The 12718-nt window shown below is 46.5% G+C and overlaps 1 protein-coding gene across 1 annotated transcript in view; it reads left to right on the top strand.

Annotated features, from left to right (window-relative positions):
- The first annotated feature begins 3557 nt into the window (after positions 1–3557).
- naprt (nicotinate phosphoribosyltransferase) overlaps positions 3558–12718 on the top strand; it is a 38848-nt gene continuing 29687 nt past the window's right edge. The window contains exon 1 of the mRNA XM_059642232.1: positions 3558–4075. Within this exon, the coding sequence (XP_059498215.1) occupies positions 3868–4075 (208 nt within the window). The 5' untranslated portion in view covers positions 3558–3867. The remainder of the gene's footprint in view (positions 4076–12718) is intronic.

The following is a 12718-nucleotide window of genomic DNA, read 5'->3' as shown; positions in this document are numbered from 1 at the left end:
TTTTAAGAACCGTTATGCTATTTATAACATAAAGTTGCGTAGTGAAGCTGCCAGTGCAGACAAGAAGCATGCAATGTCACTTCCTCCCAAAGTAAAAAAGTTAATTGACAAAGAAGGCTACAACTTTGATCAAATTTTCAGTTTAGATGAGACAGGTTTATACTGGAAGCGAATGCCCTCAAGAACCTAGATAACAAAGTGTGGAGCTGGATGAACACAGCAGGCCAAGCAGCACCTTAGGAGCACAAAAGCTGACGTTTCGGGCCTAGAACCTAGACCCTTTTTCTGATGAACGGCCTAGGCCCGAAACATCAGCTTTTGTGCTCTTAAGGTGCTGCTTGGCCTGCTGTGTTCATCCAGCTCCACACTTTGTTATCTCGGATTCTCCAGCATCTGCAGTTATTTCTATAGTGCGATTTTCTATAACACAATGTTGCATAGAAACACAACCATCGTGTTACAGCAGAACCAACTGTAGTAGTTAATATATACATTCTTTTGCTGAGCATTTCAATAGAGTTACAGTTAAGCCAAATCTTTTATTTTTATTTCATCTGTATTTTAATTATTGTGTATGAATAGAGTGTGTTTTGTTTCAAGCCTGGTAAAATGACCAAGTAAATTACATCTGGAACACAACGCCTTATACTTACCTTTAAATTAAGAAAATGTTAGGGCCTGGGCTTTCTTCTTAATATATTTTGAGAGAGTTTGATCTGGTCCACAACTGAAGTCTATATTCCTGTTCAGAGGTGTGTGGTCTGTATTCCAGTTCAGAGATGTATGGCCTATACTCCAGTTCAGAGGTGTGTTGTCAATATGTCCAGAGAATTCCAGGAACTAAACTTGAACCAGGTCAGCTACAGGTCAGTTGCTGGTTAATTTTAAACAGATTTTAAGTGGGGGATAACTTTTTCCCAGTATTAGAACCAGATTTAATCAATGACAGATAAGAGTTTAAAAGGCTGGAAGAAAGATTATATAACAAAGGAGTTCTAAAACTGCTAGGATGGTAGCTCTATATAAATCACACACTTACCCAATGAACCTGACTCTCAAACATAAGATAACAAGGTATAGATAACAAAGTGTGGGGCTGGATGAACACAGCAGGCCAAGCAGCATCTTAGGAGCACAAAAGCGACGTTTCGGGCCTGGACCCTTCTAGCTTTTGTGCTCCTAAGATGCTGCTTGGCCTGCTGTGTTCATCCAGCCCCACACTTTGTTATCTTGGATTCTCCAGCATCTGCAGTTCCCGTTATCAATGATGACAAGGTGTAGAGCTGGACGAACACAGCAGATCAAGCAGGAGGGGAAGGAGCAGGGAGGCTGATGTTTTGTGCCTAGCTCTGACTCTCAAACACACTGTCATTGAACCACACCTTCATACATCCATACACTCAAATGTACAGACATGCACACACATGCATCTCATACATACATACTCCTCTACATACATGCACCTGTATATACATACATGACCTATACATATGTACGTGCACCTATACATAGATATATAACCTGTACGTACATTTGCATACGCAGGTTTTCAGGAGTTAGGACAGAAGTTATAAAGCAGGAACTCAAATGCGATCACCTCCCCTCTGTGATTTCTGCATCATAATATTAAAGGATATTACAACACTCGGAAAAACATGGTGGAAGTGGTCAATGAACAACCATGAGCGGTTTGAAAGCAGACTCCCAAACAATTACCCACATACTCACTCACACACACACTCTCACATACTCTCACACATACACACACTCTCTCCCACACACACACTCACACACACACACTCTCACACATACACACACTCTCTCCCACACACACACTCACACACACACACTCTCACACATACACACACACACACACTCTCACACATACACACACACACTCTCACACATACACACACTCTTTCCCACACACACACACACACACACACACACACACTCTCACACATACACACACACACACACTCTCACACATACACACACTCTCTCCCACACACACACTCACACACACACACTCTCACACATACACACACACACTCTCACACATACACACACACACACTCTCACACATACACACACACACTCTCACACATACACACACTCTCTCCCACACACACACACACACACACACACTCTCACACATACACACACTCTCTCCCACACACACACTCACACACACACACTCTCACACATACACACACTCTCTCCCACACACACACTCACACACACACACTCTCACACATACACACACACACACACTCTCACACATACACACACACACTCTCACACATACACACACACACACTCTCACACATACACACACACACTCTCACACATACACACACTCTTTCCCACACACACACACACACACACACACACACACACTCTCACACATACACACACACACTCTCACACATACACACACACACACTCTCACACATACACACACACACTCTCACACATACACACACTCTCTCCCACACACACACACACACACACACACTCTCACACATACACACACTCTCTCCCACACACACACTCACACACACACACTCTCACACATACACACACTCTCTCCCACACACACACTCACACACACACACTCTCACACATACACACACACACACACTCTCACACATACACACACACACTCTCACACATACACACACACACACTCTCACACATACACACACACACTCTCACACATACACACACTCTTTCCCACACACACACACACACACACACACACACTCTCACACATACACACACACACTCTCACACATACACACACTCTCCCACACACATACTCACACACACACACTCTCACACATACACACACTCTCTCCCACACACATAGTCACACACACACTCTCACACATACACACACTCTCTCCCACACACATACTCACACACACACACTCTCACACATACACACACTCTCTCCCACACACACACTCACACACACACACTCTCACACATACACACACACACACACTCTCACACATACACACACTCTCTCCCACACACATAGTCACACACACACTCTCACACATACACACACTCTCCCACACACATACTCACACACACACACTCTCACACATACACACACTCTCTCCCACACACACACTCACACACACACTCTCACACATACACACACTCTCCGACACACATACTCAGACACACACACTCTCACACAACCACACACTCTCTCCCACACACATACTCACACACATACACACACTGTCACATACTCTCACATACACTCTCTCTCTCACACAAACACACACACTCTCATACTCTCACACATACACACTCTCTCTCCCACACACTCATACACACGCACACTCTCACACACACTGCCTCTCTCTCACACATACACTCACACTCCCTCTCTCACACACACTCACACTCCCTCTCTCACACACACTCACGCGCACACTCCCTCTCTCACACACACTCACACTCTCTCTCTCACACACACACACGTACACACACACACTCTCTCTCTCTCTCTCCTTCACATGCACATACTCTCTCACACACTCCGTTGCTCATGGTTACTCATCAAGGAGGGAAGCAGCTCCAAGGTTTCGGGCATAAAATGGAAAACCTGTTTGAGCTGTTCCGGTCTCAGAGAATTCACAAAGTGACAATGTTCCCTGTAACCACGAGAGGACGACAACTCCCAGAACTCGGTGAGGGGCCACAGTGGAGTTTGTTTCTATGTCTTTTTCTACTGAACTCTGGCACAGTCAGGAGCTTGCAGTTTGTGTCAGACTGTGTGTGTGTGAGTGAGAGCTCAGTGCGCAGTGCTCTGCCCTGCTCACCCTCAGCCTGCGCTCAGCCAAGACAATGTTGAGAGAGTACACAGCACAGCCTCTACTCACTGATCTCTACCAGTTCACCATGGCCTATGGATACTGGAAATGTGGGAGAGAGCAGACGAATGCTGTCTTTGAGTTATACTTCAGAGAAAACCCCCGAGGCGGAGAGTTCACCATCTTTGCTGGCCTCCAGGATTGTCTGCTGTTCCTCTCCAAATTCAAGCTAAGGGAGGAAGGTAAATCATTTAAATTTCATTGCATACCTCTTTCCTGGGAGGGCAGGGCTGAGGAATACAACTTCCACAAAGGGAAAGGCATGGGAACTGGAAAGAGACAATGATCAGCCTCTTGAGCCTGCTGTGCCAATCAGTCATAGAGTCATAGAACTGTACAGCATGGAAACAGACCCTTTGGTCCAACTCGTTCGTGCTGACCAAATATCCTAAATTAATCTAGTCCTATTTTCCAGCAATTGGCCCATATCCGTCTAAATCTTTCCTATTCATGTACCCATCCAGATGCCTTTTAAATGTAGTAGTCATACCAGCCTCCACCACATCGTCTGGCAGCTCATTCCATACACACACCACCCTCTGTGTAAAAAAGTTACCCCTTAGGTCCCTTTTAAATCTTTCCCCCCTCAGCCAGGTCATAGATGTCCTTTCACTTTGATTTCCACACAATCTGTTCATTCGCTGAGATAAAAAAAAAACCCCTGTATGTGTTTCCAAGTAAAGCTGTTGGATTATAACCTGGCGATGTGTGATTTCTGACCTTGTCCACCCCAGTCCAACACCGAAACCTCCCCAACTTGACTATACTCCACAATCAAACATCCCGTAGATTCAGCCACACTGAGTGAAGCGATTCCTTCTCATCTGAGACTGAAATGAGCAAACCATTGTCCTGTGTTCTAGACTCCTCCAGCTTAAGGATTGTGTATGTCCCAAAGGGATCACCTCATTCTTTTAAACTTCAGGAAAACTTACCCTTTTCTACTCACGGAGGCACTCTCACTCCAGGTCACCCTCCAAGCCCCTCATCATCCTGATGTGGAAATCCATCGCCGTTCTTTCACTATCACTGGGTCAATATTCTGGAATTTCCAGCAACCTACAACACATGGACTGCAACGGTTCAAGAAGGCAGCTTATGCCTATAGAACCTGAGTTCCCAGATATGGGGCAGTTAACCTGGTCCAATCAGGGAGCCCTGGCTGACAGGTATAAACAGGTGTGTCAGTTCACTCTGAGAGCTGGTTCTGTGCTAGATAGGTCAGTGTCAAGTACTATACATGTGTAAATAAAAGGTGAATTGGTGATGGGATACCGACCTCTGTGGAATTATTTCAACCACCACTTTTTGAAGGACATCAAGGGACCAGCAATCCCCAGATCCAGTCAATAAAATAGTGTCCTCTGAAAGGACAGTCCCCTCACTACAAGAATCAATCTAGTGGACTTTTTGCTACACATGAATTAACTTGCAGATCTATAGTACTTTTCATTCCCTCTCAAAGTGCAATACCAGCCAATGAAATGGTTTGGCAATGCTGTCACTCTAGTTGATGTATCGTCCCACAATCAGTAGTATGATAATAACTGATTCTGGTGTGATAAGACCGTAAGAAATAGGAACAGGTGTAGGCCATTCAGGCCCTCAAGCCTGCTCCACCATTCACTAGGGTCGTAGCTGATCCAACTGCTCCTCGTGTTCATTTTCCTGCCATTTCCCTGTAATCCTTGATTTACCACCATCAAGAATCTATCTATCTCAGCCTTACATCTACACAAGGACTCTGCCTCCCCAGCCCCCACTGCTCTCTGTGGCAAGGACTTCCACAGATTCATAACCCTTTGGGTGAAGAATTTCCTCCTCAGCTCAGTCCTAAATCTGTTCTCCCTTATTTTGAGGCTGTTCCCCTTAGTTCTACTTTCACTCGCCAGTGGAAACAACTTCCCTGCTTCTATCCTACCTATTCCTTTTATAACTTTGTATGTTTATAAAAGATCTTCTGAATTCCAATGAGTGTAATCCCAGCCTACTCAGCATCTCCTCATAAGCCAAACCTGTCAACTCTGGAATCAACCTAGTGAACCTCCTCTGCACGCCCCCCACCACCGGCACCCCGCCCCGTGCCAGTACATCCTTTCTCAAGTAAGGAGACCATGACTATAGATAGTATGTATCAATGTGTATCAATGCAACTATCTCCACTAGCTCAGAGCCATAGCTGGCTCATAGGAAGATGGTCGAGGTTGTGTACAAGCTCCCTCAGTCCCTTTCTGTTGTATCTTTCTGCGGTTTTACTCCAGTTAAATAACATTCTATTCTTTTGCTCTCCCTTCCAAAATGAACAACTCCCATTTTTCCACATGGGCTAATGTTTTGCCCACTTACTTAATCTATCAACACCTCTCTGCTATCTGCTTGTATCCCTCTCACAACCTGCTTTTCTGCCTAATTTGCAAACCTAGCTACAGTCCATTCACTTCCTTCCTCCAAGTCATTAATATGTTGTTAGTACTAAATGGGTGTTCAGATAAGTGGGGTATGGATGCCAGGGCAGTTGCTTGCTCCTCCTGCAGAATGTGGCAGGTGGGTGACATGGCACACGTCTCCGCTGGCTACATCTGCGGGAAGTGCACCCAACTACAGCTCCTTGAAAACCGTGTTAGGGAAATGGAGCTGGAGCTGGATGAACTACGGATCATTCGGGAGGCAGAGGGGGGTAATTGAGAGGAGTTATCGGGAGTTGGTCACTCCTAAGGCTCAGGACGAGGATAGATGGGTTACAGTTAGGGGGAGGAAAGGGGACAGACAGACAGTGCAGAGATCCCCTGTGGGCATTCCCCTCAGCAATAAATATACCGTTTTGGATACTGCTGGGGGGGATGACCTACCAGAGGAAAGCCATAGTAGTCAGTTCTCTGGCACTGAGCCTGACACTGTGGCAAAGAAGGGAAGGAGGCAGAATAGAAAAGTACTCGTGGTAGGGGACTCGATAGTTAGGGGAATCGACAGGAGATTTTGTGGTCAGGAACGGGACTCCCGGAAGGTATGTTGCCTCCCTGGTGCCAGTGTCTGGGACATCTCCGATCGGGTGTATAAAGGGGAGGGCAAACAGCCAGAAACCGTGTTACATATTGGCACTAATGATATAGCCAGAAAAAGGATTGAGGATATAAAAAGTGATTTCAGGGAGTTAGGATGGAAGCTGCAAAGCAGGACGAAAGGAGTAGTGTTCTCTGGTTTACTACCGGTGCCACGAGATAGTGAGGTGAGGAACAGGGAGCGGGCGCAGCTGAACACGTGGCTGCGCAGCTGGTGTAGGAGGGAGGGCTTCAGGTATGTAGATAATTGGGATGCCTTCTGGGAAAGGTGGGACCTGTACAAGAAGGACGGGTTGCATCTGAACTGGAAGGGGACCAATGTCCTGGGTGGAAGGTTTCCTCGAGTAGTTCGAGAGGGTTTAAACTAGTATGGCAGGGGGGTGGGAACCTGAGCTGTATACCGGAGGTGAGAGTTGATGCAGGTGAGGCAATAGCAAGAAGTAGACCAGCTAGTGGGAAGGATTTTCCTGGGAAGGAACCAAGGGATCAGTTAAAGTGTGTTTGCTTTAACGCAAGGAGTATCAGGAATAAAAGTGATGAACTTAGAGCATGGATCAGTACCTGGTGCTATGATGTTGTGGCCATAACAGAGACATGGGTTTCTCATGGGCAGGAATGGTTGCTGGATCTTCCAGGGTTTAGAACATTTAAAAAGAATAGGGAGGGGGGAAAAAGAGGAGGGGGTGTAGCACTACTAATCAGAGAGGGTATCACAGCTACAGAAGCTTCCATTGTCGAGGAAGATCTGCCTACTGAGTCAGTATGGGTGGAAATTAGGAACAGCAAGGGAGTAGTCACCTCATTAGGGGTTTACTACAGGCCTCCCAGTAGCAGCAGGGAGATTGAAGAAAGCATAGGTCGGCAGATTTTGGAAAAGTGTGGATGCAGTAGGGTTGTTGTAATGGGTGACTTTAACTTTCCTAATATTGATTGGAACCTGCTTCGAGCAGAAGATTTGAATGGAGCTGTTTTTGTAAGGTGTGTTCAGGAGAGTTTCCTAACGCAGTACGTTGACAGGCCGACGAGGGGAGAGGCCATTCTAGACTTGGTGCTCGGAAACGAGCCGGGGCAGGTATCAGATCTTATGGTGGGAGAGCATTTTGGTGATAGTGACCATAACTGCCTTACATTCTACATAGCTATGGAGAAGGAGAGGATTAGGCAAAATGGGAGGATATTTAATTGGGGAAGAGGAAACTATGATGCGATTAGACATGAGTTAGGAAGCATGGACTGGGAGCAATTATTCCGTGGTAAAGGCACTATAGACATGTGGAGACTGTTTAAGGAACAGTTGTTGCGAGTGATGAATAAATATGTCCCTCTGAGACAGGCAAGAAGGGGTAAGATAAAGGAACCTTGGATGACGAGAGCGGTGGAGCTTCTTGTGAAAAGGAAGAAGGTAGCTTACATAAGGTGGAGGAAGCTAGGGTCAAGCTCAGCTAGAGAGGATTGCATGCAGGCAAGGAAGGAGCTCAAAAATGGTCTGAGGAGAGCCAGGAGGGGGCACGAGAAAGGCTTGGCGGAACGGATTAGGGAGAACACAAAGGCATTTTACACTTTTGTGAGGAATAAGAGAATGATCAAAGATAGAGTAGGGCTGATCAGGGATAGCATAGGGAACTTGTGTGTGGAGTCTGAGGAGGTAGGGGAAGCCCTAAGTGAGTTTTTTGCTTCTGTCTTTACGAAAGAAACGAACTTTGTAGTCGCCAGGCCCAGACCAGATTTGTCCTCCGCTGCTTTGGGAAACGAGAAGTGCAATTGCTTCGCCACTTGCGAAGATCTTTGCATCCTCGCTCTCCACTGGAGTCGTATCTGAGGACTGGAGAGAGGCAAATGTAATTCCTCTCTTCAAGAAAGGAAATAGGGAAATCCCCGGCAATTACAGACCAGTAAGTCTCACGTCTGTCGTCTGCAAGGTGTTAGAAAGGATTCTGAGGGATAGGATTTATGACCATCTGGAAGAGCATGGCTTGATTAAATGCAGTCAACACGGCTTTGAGGGGGGCAGGTCATGCCTCACAAACCTTATCGAGTTCTTTGAGGATGTGACTAGAAAAGTTGATGAGGGTCGAGCTGTGGATGTGGTGTATGTGGACTTCAGCAAGGCATTTGATAAGGTTCCCCATGGTAGGCTCATTCAGAAGGTCAGGAGGAATGGGATACAGGGGAACTTAGCTGTCCAGATACTGAATTGGCTGGCCAACAGAAGGCAGCGAGTGGTAGTAGAAGGAAAATATTCTGCCTGGAAGTCAGTGGTGAGTGGTGTTCCACAGGGCTCTGTCCTTGGGCCTCTACTGTTTGTAATTTTTATTAATGACTTGGATGAGGGGATTGAAGGATGGGTCAGCAAGTTTGCAGACGACACAAAGGTTGGAGGTGTCGTTGGCAGTATAGAGGGCAGTTGTAGGCTGCAGCGAGACATTGACAGGATGTAGAGATGGGCTGAGAGGTGGCAGATGGAGTTCAACCTGGATAAATGCGAGGTGATGCGTTTTGGAAGGTCGAATTTGAAAGCTGAGTACAGGATTAAGGATAGGATTCTTGGCAGTGTGGAGGAACAGAGAGATCTTGGTGTGCAGATACATAGATCCCTTAAACTGGCCACCCAAGTGGACAGGGTTGTTAAGAAAGCATATGGTGTTTTGGCTTTCATTAGCAGGGGCATTGAGTTTAAGAGTCGTGAGATCTTGTTGCAGCTCTATAAAACTTTGGTTAGACCGCACGTGGAAGACTGCGTCCAGTGCTGGTCGCCCTATTATAGGAAAGATGTGGATGCTTTGGAGAGGGTTCAGAGGAGATTTACCAGGATGCTGCCTGGACTGGAGGGCTTATCTTATGAAGTGAGGTTGACTGAGCTGGGACTTTTTTCATTGGAGAAAAGGAGGAGGAGAGGGGACCTAATTGAGGTATACAAGATAATGAGAGGCATAGATAGAGTTGATAGCCAGAGACTATTTCCCAGGGCAGAAATGGCTAACACGAGGGGTCATAGTTTTAAGCTGGTTGGAGGAAAGTATAGAGGGGATGTCAGAGGCGGGTTCTTTACACAGAGAGTTGTGAGAGCATGGAATGCGTTGCCAGCAGCAGTTGTGGAAGCAAGGTCACTGGGGTCATTTAAGAGACTGCTGGACATGCATATGGTCACAGAAATTTGAGGGTGCATACATGAGGGTCAATGGTCGGCACAACATTGTGGGCTGAAGGGCCTGTTCTGTGCTGTACTGTTCTATGTTCTATGTTCTATAAATCGTAAACGCTTGTGGTGCCAGCACTGATCCCTGTCGAACCCCACTGGTCACAAGTAGTTGACCTAAAAACAAACCCCTTATTCTCACTCACTGTCTCCTGCCCATGAGCCAGTTCTCTATCTATGCTGATATACAACACTAACAATACGGGCTCTTGTAGAACACAGAACTGTGCTGATCGTGATGTCATTCTAATCTAACCCCATCTGCCCGCACATGATCGATATCCCTCCATTCCCTACCTGTTCATATGTCTGTCTAAATGCCAATTAAACATTGCTATCGTATCTGCTTCAACCATGCCCCAATCGGCAGCGTGTCCCAGGAACCTACCATCCTCTGGGTGAAAAATTGCCTCACGCATCTCCTTTAAATGTTCTCACTCTCACCTTAAACCCCTGGACCCTGGTATTTGACATTTCTACCCTGGGGAAAAGATGCCAACTATCCATCCTATCCATGCCCTCTTCTCATTTTATATACTTCCATCAGGCAACTCCTCAGCCTCTGATACTCTGGTGAAGGTAACCCATTACCTTATGATGCAATCTTTTACTGATTGAGGGAGGGATAAATAGATGACAGGATGCTGGGGAACCCCTCCTCCGCCTCCCCACCAATCCCCCGACCCTGCTCATCTTCAGGCACGAGGATCGATTATAGCCCTCAAAAGAGGAGAGGCACTACCTTGGTGTAAACTAGAGAGGCGTAGGTTGAAGGTGAGAGAGAAAGATTTAAAAGGGACCTGAGGGGCAACTTTTTCACACAGAGGGTGGTGCGTGTATGGAACAAGCTGCCGGAGGAAGTGATAGAAGCAGGTACAATTACAGCATTTAAAAGACATTAGGACAGATACATGGATAGGAAGCATTTGGAGGGATATGGGCTAATGGGATTAGTTTATTTTAGGAAACCTGGTTGAGTTGGGCTGGAGGCTTTGAATCTGTGCTGTATGACTCTATGACTGTATCTCCTGTAAACAGCATCATGTCGATCAGTGCAGAATGCTGTCACCATTGGACTCGTGGTAGTGCAGGGGGTAGTGTCCCTTCCTCTAGCAATGGCATTCTGGATTCAAGACCCACCCCAGGAGGTGCTAACCGCAGACACCAAGTGACGTGGCCAATCAGGTCTGTTGTAAATCCTTCTGAAACACCTACAGCAGGCAGTGGGAGCGGGAGACTTTCTTGACTGGCTAACACTGTGTTGAAACCTCCCATTGCAGTGCCCCCCAGCAAATTCTTACCAAGGCCAAGAACCATTGATACTAGAATCATAGAATCCTTACAGTGTGCAAAGAGGCTGCTTGGCCCATCGAGTTCTGCACTGGCCCTCTGATAGGCTCTTGACAGGCCCAATGGCTCTCAATGGCAGAAGGAAAACTGACCCAGCATCCTGTCTCCAACTGTGCTCATTTCCCATGTGAGGCATTGCAGTCTGCCCAAAAAAAATCCATTGGTGTTTGCCATCTGGGGAGGCTTGTAATTCACCAGCACATTTCATGCAGTAAAACCTCCCCCAGGGTTTCCAGGAACACAATTGTATAAGATTTGATGCCAAAAAGTTGTAGTGACATAAAGCTGGCTTGAGGGGATGTGGGGGTAGCGGGGTAGAAGGGGCGGGTATTACATCTTGAGGGGGGGTCGAGAATGAGGAGGCACTGGGTAAAATGGAAGGGTCTTGCCCACCCCCACCCCCACACAAGATGGATGTGACAAAGGGCCTCAACTCAAGGATCATTCCTCTTTGATATTCTCTTCCTGAGAAGAGTGATAACGTGCACAAGATCAGAAAACACAGGAGATAACAAAGTGTGGAGCTGGATGAACACAGCAGGCCAAGCAGCATCAGAGGAGTACAAAAGCTGACATTCCGGCCTAGGCCCTTCATCAGAAGGGTCTAGGCCCGAAACGTCACCTTTTCTGCTCCTAAGATGCTGCTTGGCCTGCTGTGTTCATCCAGCTCCATACCTCGTTATCTCAGATTCTCCAGCATATGCAGTTACCATTATCTCAGAAAGCACATGTCACCAGGTTACGGCCCAGCCGGTTTATTTGAAATTGCAAGCTTACGGAGCATAGCCCACCTCGTCAGGTGAAGTGAGAGGAAAGCACACAGACATCGAATTTATAGGCAGAGAGATCAAAGATCATACAAATGGTGTGAGTGGAGTGTTGAATAACATGTCTCTGCAGGTGACCAAGAGAGTCAGACAGTGTGAGTAAAGAATTATGTTATTCCAGTCATTTAGTTTGTCTCTAGCACCACTTTATTTTTAATATTTTGTAATTATCTCGCTGCCTCATTTATTCAGATTACAGATCATCCTTCACTTGTTATTCAGCTGTTGACACTCTTGGTTAGTTGCAGAGACATGGTATTCAACGCTCCACTCACAGCAGTTGTATGATCTTTTGATCCCACTGCCCATAAATTCTGTTTCTGCGTGCTCTGCTCTAACACTGCAGCTGATGAAGAGACAGCGCTCTGAAAACTTGTGATTTCAAGTAAACCT

Source organism: Stegostoma tigrinum, chromosome 2 (assembly GCF_030684315.1).
Source record: "Stegostoma tigrinum isolate sSteTig4 chromosome 2, sSteTig4.hap1, whole genome shotgun sequence".
Lineage (NCBI taxonomy): Eukaryota > Metazoa > Chordata > Chondrichthyes > Orectolobiformes > Stegostomatidae > Stegostoma > Stegostoma tigrinum.
The sequence above is the reverse complement of the archived record's forward strand: the minus strand, read 5'-3'. Positions and strand labels throughout refer to the sequence as shown.